This window comes from Echeneis naucrates, chromosome 6 (genome assembly GCF_900963305.1).
Source record: "Echeneis naucrates chromosome 6, fEcheNa1.1, whole genome shotgun sequence".
Classification (NCBI taxonomy): Eukaryota; Metazoa; Chordata; class Actinopteri; order Carangiformes; family Echeneidae; genus Echeneis; species Echeneis naucrates.
This window is the reverse complement of record NC_042516.1, coordinates 12,670,925-12,688,858: the sequence shown is the minus strand read 5'-3', so window position 1 is coordinate 12,688,858 and position 17,934 is coordinate 12,670,925. Positions and strand designations below refer to the sequence as shown.

The 17,934-nt window shown below is 40.3% G+C and overlaps 1 protein-coding gene across 8 annotated transcripts in view; it reads right to left on the bottom strand.

The window, feature by feature from the left end:
* The window catches only part of hdac9b (histone deacetylase 9b), a 37,545-nt gene extending 19,951 nt beyond the window's left edge, over positions 1 to 17,594 (bottom strand). For 2 of the 8 annotated variants that reach the window (XM_029503321.1, XM_029503323.1), the window contains exon 1: positions 791 to 1,279. In XM_029503321.1, coding sequence (XP_029359181.1) covers positions 791 to 899 — 109 coding nt within the window. In that variant the 5' untranslated portion in view covers positions 900 to 1,279. Of the gene's footprint in view, positions 1 to 790; positions 1,292 to 15,404; positions 15,459 to 17,542 lie in introns of those variants that run through there. The other 6 variants (XM_029503326.1, XM_029503328.1, XM_029503329.1 and 3 more) reach the window with 6 other exon arrangements.
* Positions 17,595 to 17,934: the final 340 nt, after the last annotated feature.

Below are 17,934 nucleotides of genomic sequence, written 5' to 3'. Positions count from 1 at the left end.
TTCATCAATAGCCACATGCTATAAAAAAAACAAAGCAAATAAGGTGTGACTCATCTTGAGTCAATACAGTGAATAGACGTTACTCATACTGATGTCAGCCGTGTGCTCTTCAATTCAATTCTCCGGTCAAAAATAGAACAGTCAATGTCTGTGGTAAATACATACTGAGATACCTCTCAGATGTTTCCTCAGTATTTCTCACATAGTTTTTCCTGTTCCCTGAAAAGTGCACAGTGACATGAAAGCTCGCAAAACACAACACCCCTTTCATGTTCACCGTGACTCATTTCAGGCAAGGACAGCAGGGAAATAGCATTAATGCATGTCCTCCTTTTGGTAGAAAAACAAAACTCAATTCATGTTGAATATATTAGGATAAACAGCACTTTTTAACTCGTCACAAAACAGCTTTTAGCACACATTAATGTACCAAGCCCTCCCAGAAACAACTCACAAAGCCGAGTATGTCATCACAAGAGTAAATACCTTGATTCAGGAAGAAGTGCCTGATCGTACCACGTTGCTGTGCTGAGAGGGTTTGAGTTTTCTTTTCACACAGAATGAGAGACCAGCTGAGCGCAAAGAGTTTAGAGTGTGTGAGAGAAAGGGAGAGAGAGAAAGAGCGAACGTGTATAAGAGAGGCACAGAGGATGTAAGTAGAAAAGAAGTAGGAACCAGTTCAGCAGTAGAGGAAAAGACTGGGGTTGGGATGAAAAGAAGGGAAAATTTAAGAAAAGCAAAAAAGTGAGATTCCTCAAGAGGAGCAGAAACCCACAGGCTGTGTGATCACCTGAGTTGTTCACGTTGTGCATCTTGCTCGGGTCGGGGAGCTGCTGGTGTCCAACGCGCCCTTCTGTTGTGGAGAAACTTGACTCACCCTCGTAAATCGTCTGCAGCATACTCCACTCAGCGCTCAGGTCTCATCGCAAGCCTTGTGTTTCCTGTCACCAAGAGCCACCCCTCAACCACTCAGGGGAGAGACCACCACAACAGGCAACTCTCTCCCTTCCTCTGCCTCCTCCTCTGAGAAACCACTCTCACTGTAGAGCAATAACACAAATTGCACAGTCTCTCTACAGGCTCCCACTGCCCTGCCTTAGTCTGGTCCAAACACTAACACAGTGTTAGCAGAGGAGTCAAGCTTTTTTTCTTATCTGCCTCTCTCCCTATTTCTCTCCAGTCTGTGGCTTTTTCTCCTCTCGGCAAAGTGTCTGAGTCGAGAGCGAGAAAAATGTAAAGCTGAGTTGCTAGAAAAGCCGTGTAGCACGTACTGAGCACCTCGCTCAGGCAGTAATGCAAGCCAGGGAGGGAACAAGCTTCATTTGCATGTGAATCAACAACTGCGTGGCCCACAGGTGACAGAAATAGAACAATGGCCAGCCCTGGCTAAAAATAGGTCAGGCGAGGCGCAGGGATTGGAGCAGCATTGATGCGTTTAAAAATACCACACCAAACACAGCTGTCTTCTTCAGCTCCTGCCAGAAGGCATGTCTCCTGACTCCCTCTCTGCAGATGGAGGCTTGATTCCTCTATCTCTCTCTCTTTTCTGATTTGTTGAACCAGTGTCTCTCTCTGTCACACTATTTATGTCTTCATTTTGTTCTCTCAGGTACAATGGTGGAAAGATCAATTTTTTTCTTGATATATTGAAAAAGCTAAACTTTACCTCTATGCAGTATAAAATGGCTACTGTCTTTTATACCTTAAATCATTGTTCAAAAAGAAATTTGTATTTTTCTGGCAATTGTGCAAACAATGATATTGATAAAATTTCAACAGATGCAACATAATACAAAAGCATTTGAGTAAAATCTAACAAGACATCAACTCAAATGAAGCGCCAAATAACCAGTGTGTTGATTTAGGCGCAACCTCACTGCATTTGCTCAGCATGTGTGTGGGGTTCAGTGTGTATCCAGGGCAGTGCTGCTACTCAGAAAGCATGCTTTCAGCTAGCTAGCCAAGGAAGCCAACTGGAGGATGCCATAACAGCCTGATCGCAATTACATAAACCCCTCAAAGTGTGTCAAGAACACCTCTCTTGGATTACACTTCCGACTTTCTTGAAAAAACCTTCATACTGTTTTACAGGAATTTTGAAAAATAACAACCAAAACACCACAGTGCACATGTGAAGAACTCAAATAGAGAATTTGGAGAACTATGTGTGACTTTTTCAATTAATATTGCATCTCAAACTGGCCAAGATCCATAGTTAATATAATCTGACTGTAGCCCATAAAAGTCAAGTCAAATGTTCTATCTGACCACTGATGTAGGGTTGGATTTGTGGCCAAGCAGCCTGTGCCTTTAAATTTTTCATCTTCCTTCATAATTTGACCTGTCCCCCAGCCAGGGGCGTGGAGCCAACATGGCTATTTTTAGGTCCTGAGCTCTGACGACTGGGCTACAGAGACACAGACAAGGAGTTTTACTGTGTTGTTTCAGCTGGACAAACATTTAACCCCTCAATCCTTTTATCACAGTGCAACCAAGAAGCCAAGAAGGAAATGCACAGCTTGGAGGCTTGCCCTGGACATAAAACAACTTTGAGGCTAATGTACGGTATATGTTGCATAACTTGATTGCTTACAAACTGAGACAACAGGGGCTATACGCGTGCTTATTTTAATTCCATACTTACATTTAAGTTACACAAAAGGTAAAATTAACAGTCATAATGTATATTTATCTCTTTGTTTATTCTTTATTATAGCTGATGATAGAGAAGGATTTTTAAAAACAGCCATAACACTGTGAAAAATCAGCAATTAATAATTAAAATCTCCCCTTTTTATAGTAAAAATGTTTTTGCAAACTTCTGATCTTTGTGAATTAGTTTTGGCATGCAAGTTGGAAAAGATGGTGTTGAGTGACAACAGTTTCATGTCCACTGTAATGATGGCTAAAGACCCGGAGCTCCATCTGTCACAGTATCTGTCCAGTCAGGCCCCATAAGCTGACCTCAACAGAAACTCAGGCATTACTGATCTAAAGAAGAAGTAAGGATGTCACATGAATGGCAATTATTATCACTATGGAATCCCTATTTATACAACACAATGAATAGATTTTGGCCAACCAAATCTTAAAATAATAAAAGCTCGCAATACATTTTGCAATCATCCTGCGGGTGGTCACTATTGCACAATAAAACTACTGGGTAAGTTACTGTGTGTTGCAAGGTTCATGTCTGGGTTTAATTCATTTCCATTTTTTTTTTTTTTGTCAGTTATGTTGTGCACAGTATTATTTGTGCTTCATTTACTCTAGTCCCTGATCCCCCTCCTCAAATAAATAAATAAATCAGACATTCACTGGGACATGTTAGCAGCGATTAACCTACACTTTTATTTATAACTAGCTTCCTGGGGCTGATGAGGGATTGTTGGATTGGAAATAGGTAAGGTCCAGTAAACCTGCAATGTGGCAAGCCCATTATAGCTCCTAATGCGTCACTGGCAGCCTTTGTCTACTTTAGTCCTATTAAAGCATTTAAGTGTGAACGTCAGCGTCCCTGCTGGAGAGCCACTTGGCTCTGCTCTCCAGGGCCAGGGCTCGACTGTCTGTCAACTCCCTCATATCAAACATAAACTTGCTGTGTCTTTGGGTGGATGCGTGATTGTCTGTGAACATGCATGTGTGTATGTTTTGACTTCAGAGCACTGATGGGGAGTGGGGAAATATTAGAGATGAGGGAGCAAGTTAGCCAGACCAGTAAAGTGCCACTGGCACTCTACAAAGTGAAAAAAAAAAGGTCATTATGGTCTATTCTAAAGAGAAAGAGATGTCAGTAGAGACGCACACATGCACCCATACACACATCTTTGTGATGTTATTTACTCCAACTTAGTCATTTCAAACAATCTATTGGGACTGTAAATATAACAAAGACATACTTCCCGCTATGGTGCTTCAGCTCTTTCCGTTCTATTTCAAGAAACTGCGGTCATAACCTGGAGACTTGTTTTTTTCTACCAAATAAGCCTACTCACCACAATTACTGTACCAGCTCCAAATCAACTCCCAAAGTTCTGTGGCTTAATCACCATGGCACTGCTGCCCTGTGACACACTGTGCATGATGAAACCCAGCAGGGAGGCAACCTGGAGAAGGAAGGGAGCTTAACTTAAGTGCTGCAACAGTTAGGAAGGAGGGACAAAGAGCCCTCTTACAACTAATTTGATTTGACGACAAAATGTTTTGTTCCCCTTAACAGCAGACAATCCATGTACAGGAGGGAATGAGTCAGCATTGTTTTGTTTGTCTGTGCTCTCTGAAGTTTAAAGCTTGGAGAAGGGGGATGTAAAATTAACTGTCCTGCAGCCATCTAAAATGATAGTAAATGATAGACATGTTTATTACAGTGTGTTTTAATTAAGTCCATTTTATCCACCTTTCTGCTCTCATACTACCTGCTGGTCTTCCGGCCTTTGTGGATGCTGGGTTTCATCATGCCCTGGGAGAACTGCAGCGGATGTGATCATTGTCAGTTGCTTATTCCTCCAGTCAGAGGGGATGTTCCTCCCAAAAGAGGGGCAACATACTAACAGCAACTTCTGACGTAACCAAGCTGCCCTCCACAAACAAACACATGCACACGCACACACACAGATACTCAGTCCCCTTAGTTTCTTTTCTCTAGTGGCCGCCACATCTCTGAGGGCAGCCCTGGAACAGAAGGGAAATTACCTCTCAACACCAATTACCTCAATGCCATATTACTTACATCAGCCCCTGATGAGTTACCACCATTGCTAACTGTGGAAGAATCCCCAGATCAATTTAAGGACTGAAGCCAAGGCGCACTGCCGCTTAGGTCTCTGTAGCAACCAAGCTCTACCTGCTTGAAGCCACAGGCAAAGTTCTGGGACTTCAAACAGCCAACTTTCCGTTTACCTTGCAGTCAGTCTCATAAAAGCACAAAGGCACTCCAACTGTTGATTTAATGGTAAAATCCAATTAGCCTATACATCTGGATGTGTTATATGAGTATGTTTCCCCACTAATGAGTAGTGTGCTCAAGCTTTTATTGGGTTACTCTGTCTGGCATCCTGTGGTATTTCCTGTTGGACTTTCAGGGTGATATAGAATGCACTTAAAAGGTTGGATCAAATAACATGAAGAAGCGTACAAAAGAAGTTGCATTTGGTACTTAATCTTAAAAACACTGGAAACAGAATTTTGCAAGAACACAGTTAGATGGGGTCTGTGATGCTCTGTTTACCCCTCTCAATATCTTTTAAGAAAGACAGAGGTGGCACCATTCAATGGAAAATATGAATCAACAAATATCCTTCAAAATAGTAATTACAAATAAAATCTTTCAGAAAAATGGGCTCATTCATCTCATGTGAACCTTCTACATGAGATGTGAGAAACAGGGCAAAATGTAACAGCGTTCCAAAAAGGCAAAAACAAAGCAATTTCAAGGCATCCTATTATAGTGCACTGACCTTGAGGTCAGTTTACTTTCTAACTTTGAATAGGTCCCTGATGCCGTGCCTTCATCTGCTTCCATAGGCTTTCTAAAAATAGATGTGGAGCACAAAAGCCCACTGGAAACAGAGGGCAGCTCACTGTATTTTTACTGATCAATGCTCTCATCTCGACTGGAAACCATTGATCCACTGTTTGGATCAAATTGACCATGTTGTCGCTGTACAACTCCCCCCCAACATTCAGTCATGACAAGCTTTACTTTATGTTCGCTTGGTCCCTTTGCCCAGGACCCTTCTCTCAAAGCAACATAAACTATTGATCCACTGACAATATTGTAACACCAAACGGCTCAGCATTGATTAGTCTTTGAAAGATCATTCCAAATGCCAGCTGGCATTTTACTGAGCTATTATCCAATGAACATGAAACAGGACTTTTCTGCTTGAATCCACAGGAATATTGCATCAGTGACTCCTATGTCTACATCAGTAAAATGCCTGCAGAATTCAAATACGTGATCCGTATCATACGAACACACTAGCCCAAACAGATACATGTGACTTTGATGGAAACCAGCCAAGTTTATCTGACCTTAGAAAATCCCCGAGGGATTAATAAAAACAAAGGTTCTCTGTTCAGGGGCATCCTTCCAATCCACATCCTGCTAGTTGAGCCTATTTATGAGTGGATAATCATAGCATCACTCCTCCCAAGAGATTTGGAGGCATTATCTTATGAAAACTACTTTTCTATCACCACATCTTTGTAGAAAACACATTTTATGGATTTTGTTTGTGTTTTTGGAAAATAACAGATTTGTTGTTTCAGTCACAGATATGGGTGCAGTTTTCATCCAAGATCATCAAGATTTTCTGTTAAAGGTGAAAAGCTGACTTGAGTGACCTGAATGTGTTAAATACACTTGCCAAGTAAAAAAACCTGACAAAATAAGACAATGGAAACTATAGTTGTTTAATAACAGGGTATGCTTACTGCTTCACTGCTATTCTGGATTTGTCAATGACCTTTAAAAACTGTGGTGAAACTCCATTCATGGATTTTAAAGTCCATGTAAAAAAAAAGAAAAGAAAAAGAAGAAGAGGAAATCAAGTTTACTATGGGAAGGGTGGGCTGATGCTTATTGTCCAGGCCACTTCCACCTACGCCAACACTTCTTTGCTTGACCACAGCACAGGCACATTGCTCTCCTCCTGTGGTGTCGCAAAGGTCTAAAACACAACAATGCCTCTGAAAAATAGCTCTTCCTTTGATTATTAAGGTAGTGCAATGCATACAAGGAAATATCCTGTGCACAGACAACCTCTGTTACAGTACTGCTGTCTGGGCTGCTCCATATGCATAGACCTGGAGGGGCTCCGGGTGTATTTTTTAACATTTTGCTTGGATGATTTTGAATGTCTGGATCCTCGTCCACCAGCATTATTCCAAATTCACCCCAATGAGCTATACCATATTCTTATGTGGTCACCAGCCTGTGTTTACACAAACTCTTGAGTAATTTGTACTTTTGCATTTCCTTAACACCTAAACAAGTCAGACACCTTCCTTTTCTTTTATCCCCTAAAAGGCAAAGAAATAGTTCAGGGGTAATTTCTGATATTGATGAGTTTTATCAGTTTAGTTGAGACCCCAAAGCGAAGCAGTAACAAAACCAGAAGGACTTTGTGGGACATTGTCCAATGGGGTAAAATCCCTGGTGGATTCTTCAGCAGCACTGCACCCTGCAGGCTGATTAGGAACAGGCGCAAGAAATGCAAAAAAAACCAAGAAATGCTTGAAATGCTAGAGATATTACTGTGAACTTTCCATAGAAAACTCCAAGGACTAGAAAGAAAAATAATCTGTCACACAACAAACACTGTGCTAGAGCAAGTGAACTGAAGGAGAGAAAATGTTGCAAACAGCAGCTCCAAGGAGGACATATACTGTAGAAAAACAAATCAAAACCCTTGCCCTCAAACAAATATCCACGCACAGACACACCAACACACTCATGCACAAACACATTCACATAGCAATGCCACCATGCTGTGCTTGGGAGTGGCTGCAGTGTTCCTGACCTCTGTCTTTCATCTCGGATCCAGTAACCAAACGGATTTTTCAGCCCAGCCTCGTCAGTAACACATGGCCTAACAAGCTTTGGCTCTGTAATTTATTACCAGCACAGGAAAAAAATTACAACTGTGTAATCTCCCAAAGTTGTCAGTGAAACAGTTTTATTTGTATGTTTGCTTTTTTATTCATGCTACAAACAGGTCTGCATGAGAAATCAAATGATGAAATGAAGCTGACAACATAGGATGTTTCCCCCAGAATCAAAAAGATAATTGGAGAATGTTAAATTAAAGAGAAACACAAATCTAATAAGTGACAGAAAAAACAAACAACTCTGCTCTTTGATATGGCATGTCCTTCCTTGATATTATGTTTTTAATCCATAATAATTAAAGCCCCCCACCCCCCCATTTGATAAACTTAATGTTGTCAGTGGCTTTGCAGAGATAATTCTCCTCAAAGAAACAAGTATCTTCTGAGGTTGTCACCTCAGAGGGGGTAAAACCTTCTGTTTTTGAAAACAGATGGGCTGCTAACCTTTTCACACCTATCTGGCCAGAGAGACCTTTACGATGGCTCTGCTCTTAGATATGCAGCCAGTGTGTCCAATCTCTGTGTAATTCCTGGATCCGTTTGTTCTGCACATTTCACGCCAAGTGGGGAGGAGTTGCGGGCACGACCTCCCGCAGTCCCATAACTCATAGAATGGACTGGGAGAGCTGGCAGCTTCTCCCAGATGAAAGGTAACAACAAAGACATGTTTAGCATGATGCATAGCAGCGTATTCTGGGCCCCGGTGGATGATGGGGTGGCATGGAGTGGCCTCTAATGGGCCTGTTAAGTCTGAGGCTTGTCTGTTTCTACCATTGACAATCTGCCCATCAGGCTGGGTATACCAAGAACTCCGAGGCACAGCTCATTTATCACCTTCACTGATTTCACCATGCACTCTTCACAGACCAGGATCGCATTAGGGCAAGGGTAAACTCTGTGGTGCCTGTCAGCGGGAGCACTGATAGATTACCTGATGGGTATAGGTAGATAGGCAAGACAACAACACGCACATACTGCAGTCAAAAATAGAAAACATTTTAAAGCTGTGAAATGAAGAAGAAAGAACAACAAAATGGAAGACATGAGTGTATTGCTTTGGTTAAAAGCAAAGCACTGCATGACAAATGCATAGCATATTAATCTATCTAAAATACTTGAGGCAGGAGCCTTAACTTGCCCCATTTTTCATCCACACAAGAGGCCTCTCAAAGACATGAATGATTCATCTCTCTAACTCCATTTGGACAGGAAGTGAAAACAAATGAAAGTAGCATAGACTAGTCCCCCCCCCACGCCCATCTGAGAGCCCGGGCCTACAGCAGGACTGGATGAACAACAGTGAGAACACCAGCCTAAATCTACCAAGGTCTGAATCTCAAACAGGTTCATTTTGTCTTCTTTACAACAGACTGCCAAGGTCTAGGTCTCAGCTGCAAGAGGATTCAGAGTCCCCCTTTGGGCTAATGCCCTCCTCCTACTACCTATAAAAAGAGAAAATAATTCCTCACACGCACAAATCTCCAACACAAACTCTGCACTCTGAGAACACCTCTGACTTTCTGAGATGTTCTGAGTTTTGAGCTATTATTAGAATCCAGTATCTGAGATAGATCATCAGTTTGGCTTAAGGGCTGATTAAAATGTATCCTCTTGAATAGAGATGACTTTAACTTTCTAACACACTTGAAAGAACAGCAATAGCAAACACTTAGGAAAATGTATTTTAGTCAGAAAATGTTTTCGTGGCACCTGGGCTTCACTCCGATTGTCTGTACAGTGTCGTCTGCTTTACAGCCAGGAAGAGCAAAATAAATTAAGTTATGACTTCAATAAATTTAAACTCCCTACGTTTCCATTTTACCTCACCACATATACAGCACAGGCAAAAGAGACTAAACAAAAACAGAAATCTAAAATTTTTATTACTTACTGAAGTTAATTTACTGAGAAATAACTTAAGGGTCCTGTTGATCCAAAGTAACTAGCAATTCACATCAACAAGAAAACACCATGGACCATGCACATCAATGTATAATTTGTAAAATTCTCATCTTTAGTTGCTGACAATGTATTCAATTATAAAACTAAAAATTAATAATACAAGTTTAAATACAAATGTTATGTGATCCATATGATGTAGATTAATCCACAAGGTTTGAACCTGTGACAGTTTTTCATGTTCTTATGGGAATCTTCTGAGTATTTACAGTGATGATTATAAGTTAGAAGAAAGTCCTTTGTGTAGCAAAGCCTGTGTTGGATTTCATTCCATATAATTGCTAGTTTTATGCTGCTATTTAAGCTTCCTGTACTGTTAAGATGAAGAGAACAATGAGCCACTGCAAAGCAGGGCCCAGCACCTTCCTCTGAGCATCAACATCACCCCTCCTCCTGCAAAAACTCACTGACCCAAACCCATTTTTTCCAGTCAAAGAGAAATGTCAAGTCCAGACCTAGAACTCGTCTCTTTGAAGGGAACATGGGAGCCAAATATAGCCTGCTAGTCTCCACGCCACCTGACATACATCAGGCTCTTCGGGTTCTGCTAGAACAGTGGTTAATTTTGGCCGACTTCCATGTAGTCACTTACTATTAAACATCATAACTATACAAAGAAAATTATAACCATGCAGTGGAGTGTACACTGTTGCCTGGTAACCTAATGCCATGTTGAGGATTCATCTTGCTTCAGAACAGAAAACACTTACAGCCAGAGCCAATAATAGATCCTAGACCACACAAAAAGTAGTTTAAGAGTGTTGACAAACATACGCAAAATGAAACTGAGAAATACATCATGAGCTGTATGTTTTCAATTCAAATCTCACTTCTCAAAATGCGTTTATAAAAATTTTTGAAGTGTTTCTGTATTTGCAACCACTGTGAAATTATATAATTATTATTCATCTGTCAGTTTACAAATGAAATGATGGATAAATGAGAGCTTATTTAAAAGTGTGAAAACCAGCTAAGAAAACATTATACTGACTGGCAAGCACTGGACACTGGGTACAATTCACCAAAGCTGTTTTAATTCTTTTGGATCATCAAAAGAAAAGTAAAAGAAAAATCACAAAAACTGCAAGAGCTAACACAGATTTTCCTCAATCTCAGTATCACAAAATGATTACCATTACTTAAAACTTACTAGTATAACCTTCTATGCCTCCAAAATGAGAACATTATAATTATTCAACATCCTAACTGCACAAGAAAATGTCAGAAGCTATAATACATTATGAGTTTGGTGTTATGCCTCTTTAGGGTATCATAACTTTACCTGTAATTGCTTTGCCCATGTACAGTATTTCATTATATGTAGCCTACACTGAGTTTTGAGACTGTTATTAATACCCCATAGTGTCTTAAAGCACAAATCATTAAATATAAAGCCACATCAGATAATCTGTGGTAAAAGAGTTATGAAATGGAACAACATGTATTTTCATTAATTTTGAATAAACATTTCAGTATTTAATAAATTAAAGCCCTCTGCTTTAAAAGCTTAAAAGCTATAACTATAAGCTGTAACCTGGTCACACCAACTCATACACAAAAAAGTCTGGATCTGTGCTTTTGTGTGCAGTATGCGACATAAATAAATAAATATAGTATCCCACTGTGTTAAAACAGCCTGTCGGTATCAGATTGATTATAAACTATGAATATATTACAATATTTCATGAATAGATAAATAGATAAAGACAAATAAAACTTAACTCAACTTAATTTTTTTTTTGAATATATAGCTATTCTGATTCTAATATTCAAATCCTGATATACTCAAAACTTTGTTAATGACATGAAGTAAATATCTTATTACACTTTTACCAAGTATCTTCCAAACATTTAATACAGGTATTAATGTACTGTTACATAGGCTATACTGTACACACCAACACACACATAAAGGTATACACTTTTCCTCTAACAGGCCAATTGAGGTATAGGATTGACCCAAGCTTTTCGTCCTGTCATACTCTCTGTCACCCAGCACAAACCCTAACACCGTCCTTTTTCTCTACTGGAACTGCAATTTGTGCTGAATGACATGAAGTCAGCCTTGGCACTGTCACGGTCAGTCAAGGATGGCACACAAACGCAGGAAATAAATCCACACTGACAAAGCGTGATTCATCACTTTCATCACTTTAGTTGCGAAAAAAAAAAAGGCATTGTATTTTCTCCACTGATAAACAAGTTCCCTCTCACTTCTTATGACATCGCTGCTGGTAGCTGACTGAATATTCCATGGTGTCTCTGGAATATGTTAAGTAATACAAATCTGCCATACACCAACTTCAGGACAGTATAAAGTAGCCATTGTTAACATGCATTACACAACAGGGTTGCGTCAAGCTACTATTGTGGATACTTTTTGCCAATTGGTTGTCCTAACACGCTAAATTATGAAGTCCAGTGAATAATTCACAGATGACTGCCAAGATTTGTTCTATCGAAAACATTTTGTCTCATTAACACATTCATTGGTACTATGAAATTATGTGTGAGGCTAAGTGTAAGGTACTTTCTCTCCCTGACACAGCTCAGATGGTACCTGCCCCCTCAAGCCATCTGAGCAGTGCAGACATCTGTGAGCAGTAACCTGCCAAGAACAGGACTAATGTAAAAATACCATAAATATTCTGAAATGGAAAGATGGCTGAAGGGTCATTTGGAGTAGCTATGAGATGCTTTCGTGTCAATTATGAGCTGCAGTTTGTTTTCTTTTTTTGTGTCACTAGTTGAAAGAAAAAGTCAGGAGTACACTGGAAGGCCCATTGTACTTGTAATTGAAATGCAGTAAGATGACCAGTTCCTGAAGCCATAATACAAGAGCCACTTAAAATGAAGCACATTTGCCAAAAGATTTTGTTAGAGTGACATAGCGTTACCAAAAAAACAGGAACCAAACTCAAATATAACTCAGTTAACTTATTCTAGTGTAACACTAGTGTAGAAAGACACAGGCTCTTACCTTCACACTCCCCTCCTACAAGTTTATATGACTGTTGGTGTTGACAGTTTAGGTTCATAAAATAAATAAATAATGGGACCACAGATTCATGTGTTTAAAATATCTTATATATGTGTGTACGTATGTGTGTGTGTGTGTGTATACATGCAAGACAGTAGATTGTAAGTACTATAAATGTAGTTACAAAAATGGACAATGGAACATGGGATATGAAATATTCAATAATATGGGACAAAGCAATATTGCACAAAATGCAGCATAGATGTTTTAAAGGAGAAATATATAGAATGAAAGATTTTTGTTTAAGATGTGACCATGTTGAAGAGCAACAGAGTACATTTACTGTTAGGTGGAATTCTTACGTGTTACATTTTAAAATACCTTTAACATTTTCTGCTATATACATTTTACACTTTATTCTTAGTTTATTTGGAAGAAAATATTGTAATGAGGGATTTTAATTTGTGATGTAAATTTATTAAATATTTCTTCCACCACTAAATCTTAAACGGGTCTGAGACTGTGTCATTTTTAATAGTTGTTTTTAAGTGTTAATCAAACCGAGTGATGAGTAGACAACTGGTGATGCATCTGATTCACTGATGAGCTAGTTTTTCCACACTTTAACCACGTCTGGACTCATTGTACATTCGTAAGCAAGTCTATTTAGAGATGGCAGTCTGACAACAACAATACCCTAAATATGGGACCCTAAAAATGAAAGCACTGATGGTGAACGAAAAAACAAAAACAACAGCAACTCTTTGATTGTGTTGACAGCGAGAGAAGAGACTTTGGTCCTACTTTTTGTGGCGGACTCGCAACAAAGATCTGACCACAGAGGACCTCCTGTGACCGCAGAACCAAAAGTGACGCTCACCATCGATCCGCCGACCATTTTTACTTTCTCGCCATTTGCTGTCATGTGACTTCCAATTTTCGCCAACAACTGCCGTTTCACATGGGTAAAGTTCACGGCCACATTATGCGCGTTTTCCCGTGAAGAGTGACGCGTGCTGATTTTCTCCAAGCAGACTTTAATTGTTTTTGTGTTGAATTTGTAGCAGAAACATACTCACGGCGGGGCCGGGGCTGTGACGGAGGACGGTGTGACCGGAGGGGTGACCGGCGGGCTATAAATAACCTCCCCCGGTCCAAGTAGGTGGCGGTGGGGGAGGGAGGGTGACACAGTATCCGTGCCAAGATAGTGGCAGGCTGAGCGTCCTGTCTGCTTCCCTGTCTGCCGCTCCGTGTGATGGAGGCACGGGGTCAGCTCTGCTCTGTCCGCAGCAGGTGCACCCGTTTCCCCGGGAAGTTCATCCATCGCCCCCGGCGCCGAAAACAAGTGACGCAGACTGATGTTGTTATTTTCACTGCAGCGATATCCAGTTACACATAACAGACAAGCTGGCGTGTAAATATCTGCGGCCTCCCCCCCCCCCCCTATTCTTATCCTATATAATTTTGTAGCTTTAAAGCGGTTCTCCTTGTGTAATAGGAACTAGATGTTGTAACAATTGTTGTAATGATAGATGAATGCATCGGGAACTTTGATTACAGGAGTGCAAGGCACTCACGTCGCTCACCGCTTGTAAGGAGGTTATTATTTGCATGTTATTACATAATATAAAATTCCAAAATGTGACAGCTGCGACCAGACTACACTTTTCAGCGATGCACTTCCTTAAAATAGCACCTGTGGAGTTTACAGGTCCTCAAAAGCATCATCTCAATGGAAATAGCGCCATCTGTTGGTCACACTACTCTTTGACATTAGCTACACTTGACGAGGAAGTCACACCTGTCAGTGAAATAGATATATTTCATCATAGATGTCCAGTGTTTCAGCACACAGCCACTCCAACTTAGTAGTGCCTTGTGCTCTGTGGCTGATTTTAAACATGAGATATGGCGATGCACCTTCCCACTTTCCAGGTTAGAAAGAGTACACTGGAGGGAATTTTAGTAAAAAAAAAATGTTGAAGGAAAAAGAATGTAGATGCTTTCATCCCAACCAGGAGCAGGGCCTGACTGACTCTGTGATTAGCAGAGATTATATGCAGATTTGTCATCGTCGTAAATCTACAGCTGTCTGTGGTCTCACATTTTTATTTGTCACTTCAAAGCATTCTTCAGTAGGTCTCCCTTAGTTTACTGTTTTGCCCAGTGGACAAATGTCTTCCAGTTGTAAGAAGCACCTCTTTCAACTCTGTTAACCTGCTCATCTCATGTCATAATGTGTTTGGATATTTGGATAGAGCCTTTTAAGGAGACATGAATATATCACAGGAATTTGGATTATGTGTTGTCTGGCTCAACATCAGCACTCCAGGAGCAGTGGTGGGAAACGGTGAAATTAAATTTGCTCTTCTCATCTTGCTACTGTCCTACAGCTGCTGTGACTGACCCGGTGGATGACACCACTTTCAATCCAGTGGTCTGTCTGCCCAGCTGTTTGCTATCCCTCATCCTGACGGTTAGGCAGACAGCGGCACAGTCAACCTTCAGCACATCTTAGACATGATCCTGCGTGCAAGTCACTGTGGCCATCTCACTGCATGTGCAGGATCCCACAGCCGGCACATAAACACTGAGGACTGTGCCTCAGCAATAACTAAGAATGCCACGAGCTTTGCAATCTTCAATGTCCGAATAATCTATTCCCCTGGTCTGATTGTATTAACTGTGCTAGGTTATACCAGAGCCCATACAAACAACAGCAGCAACTTCATCAATTGGTGCAGGAAAACAGCTGTCCCAAAAACGACACGTTTAGTAAAAATCGAATAAAGTGTATTCGTCAAAGTCACTTCTGTGTGACAGATCTAAGGTGAGGGTATGTAATGACACTCACCTTTTTTTTTCTTTTACTTGGATGAGCACTGTCAGGACATCTACTCGTAGTTTCCTGTGAAATAAATATATAGCTTGATGAAAAAAGGTTGAATAGGCTTAGTTTTTTTATTTATGTAGGGCAAAAAGAATGTTCTTTTTTTCAGTGTCAGTAACAAAGATTGGTCTTACAGAACTGTCTTAAATCATTAAATAGCTTCCTCTGAAATCAAATTTGCTCTAAGGTGCATTTCTGATGAGGATAAAATATTACTTAAAGTCTGACACAATAATGATTTACTAACAGTGATAATTTCTTTTTAATTAACGCTATTAATCTGACATTATTCTAGTTAGGTGGAAGAAGACTTTTAAATGTCGTTATTAGGTTAAAAAAAAAGTAAGGATGGCGCATATCTTTCTGTCTTTCCCTCTCACACACATAAAAGGTCCTGTTAAAATGGAGGGTGTAAACACAGGGTCAGGGTGCAGTTTCAAAGAAAGATGGAGGTCGGGAAGGTATGTGCATAAGCATCTGTTTTCTTCATTTATGCATTTACTGCTTTGCCTATAGTTTCTCCTTCAATTAATTTGTGGGAAACCGTTTCCACCAGAGCGTTCCTTGGTGAGAAAGTATTTCCTGCAAGGGATACTGTGGTCCTCGAGGGGTTTAAGGGCAGATCCAGAAGGATTACCCCCAGCAAAGGCAACCAACCTACACCCAAAATCACCAGCATATCTTCCACAGCCGTTTCCCTCGTCCCTTTCTTTGTTTCCAGCGCCTTGAAATGTGAGACTACCCTGGAAAGTTGCCTGGTGAGCATAACACACATTCTTTCACAAAGACCCTCACTACCGCCTTCACTTCGAGTATCTGTCCTGCTTTGCTTTCCAGCTTTTTTCTGTAATATTAGATTTTTTTTAAATAGAAATTATTCCATTTGGTTGATATTAATCAGAGCGAATAATAACCCCTGCACCCAACATGTTAGCTTGAGATTAACAGCTGCCATGACAGTGAATGAGTTTCAGTGTGTGCTTGTTGCTTGTTTATGTTGAGAAGTGGTGTAATCCAAAACAAATGTAGTAATGAACTGTTCGACATTAAGTGTTCTGTCTTTGATGTTTTTAAAAGGTGTAGCATATAGTTACATACTACCATTATGCATCATTAAAACAACTCTGATTTTATATCTGTACAGATCTGGAAAAGCTAAATAGACAGTATTGCGAAAATCCAAAATCATCTCACAGTATTATGTGACTGTACTGTACTAATCAGTGAATTGGATATGTGTTGGTGACAAGACCACTGTCATTGTCCAATGAACGCACCCTAAACAGAGAGTTTTGTAGCCAAGCCCTTTGGCCCACTTCCATAACATCATTCCCAACAGTCCTTTCTGTGGTGTTTCCACTGCACAGGAAATAACTGTTACATCCCATGAACAATTCAAATATTCAAGAACAGACACCCTTATTTTCAGCATCACATTTTTGTGTTAAAGGGAATAGGTTCATGAGCTCGTCTAAGATCTGAAATCACTCTTTGTGCATATTTTTCACCTAACTTGAATGGCTGTCAGTTTTGGAACCCACATGCAACTAAAGGTTGTCCAGTCATGACATGCTTAACTCACCCTGCGCCAAATAGCATGAATAACTAATCACTTATGAGTAGAGATTAGACAGTTGGGCTCCAAGCTCACATGATCCCCCACATTGTATTTGTACTTCCTAAATATTAAAACATCTGTTTTCCAAGAGCTACTTGTAGTTGAAGAGTGAGTCACCAGAGGGCCATATTGCACCACATTTTGTAGTAGAGGTCACATGATCACAGGAAAACACTCAACATTTCCAACAAACTGCATTAATCAGGTTTGAGGACAGAAGAAAAAGTTCTTTTTTAAATTTTTTCCTAAGCACGCTTTTTTTATACAGCCATTCATTAAGTGTTTATCCCATTGGCTCTTTTCACTTAATAGGATCGACACTGTTGGAAAAGTGGTGATTATATCGGTCTGTCATTTAAGACTGTAGCTATAAATGGCTCTGTAAGCGAGAGGCTAAAAATTGAGAGGCAAGTTTTGTTTGTATACTGATTGTAAAAACTATGAACTGCCTTCTATATGATCTCACAAAGGTCCGTGTGGCTACCTTCTTGAAGAAGGATGATTCAGTGACCGATCGCACGTCCGGAGAAAATCCTCTTCCTGACATAATATTGCTGTTGGCATTTGTCCTCAGTGACTCCTCTTCCGACTGCATTGTTAGCATCGCTCCCCGGTTTAGTGTAACTTAAAGAAAACTCCGTGTGTATAGTGTAACAAGTAGCTGTAACCTAATAGCCCGCCAAGGGGAGCCACACGCATATGCATTTATGGAGCAGTCAGATTGTACGAATATGATGATGATTAATTTTGTGGCGGATAGCTATATTAAAACTATTCGTTTCATCGGCTAAACGTGCTTATAGGTGAACGTACACAGCGATGTAATATTGAACACGGTGCGTCTGTCTTGGAGCGCTGATGGCAACAACCAATCAC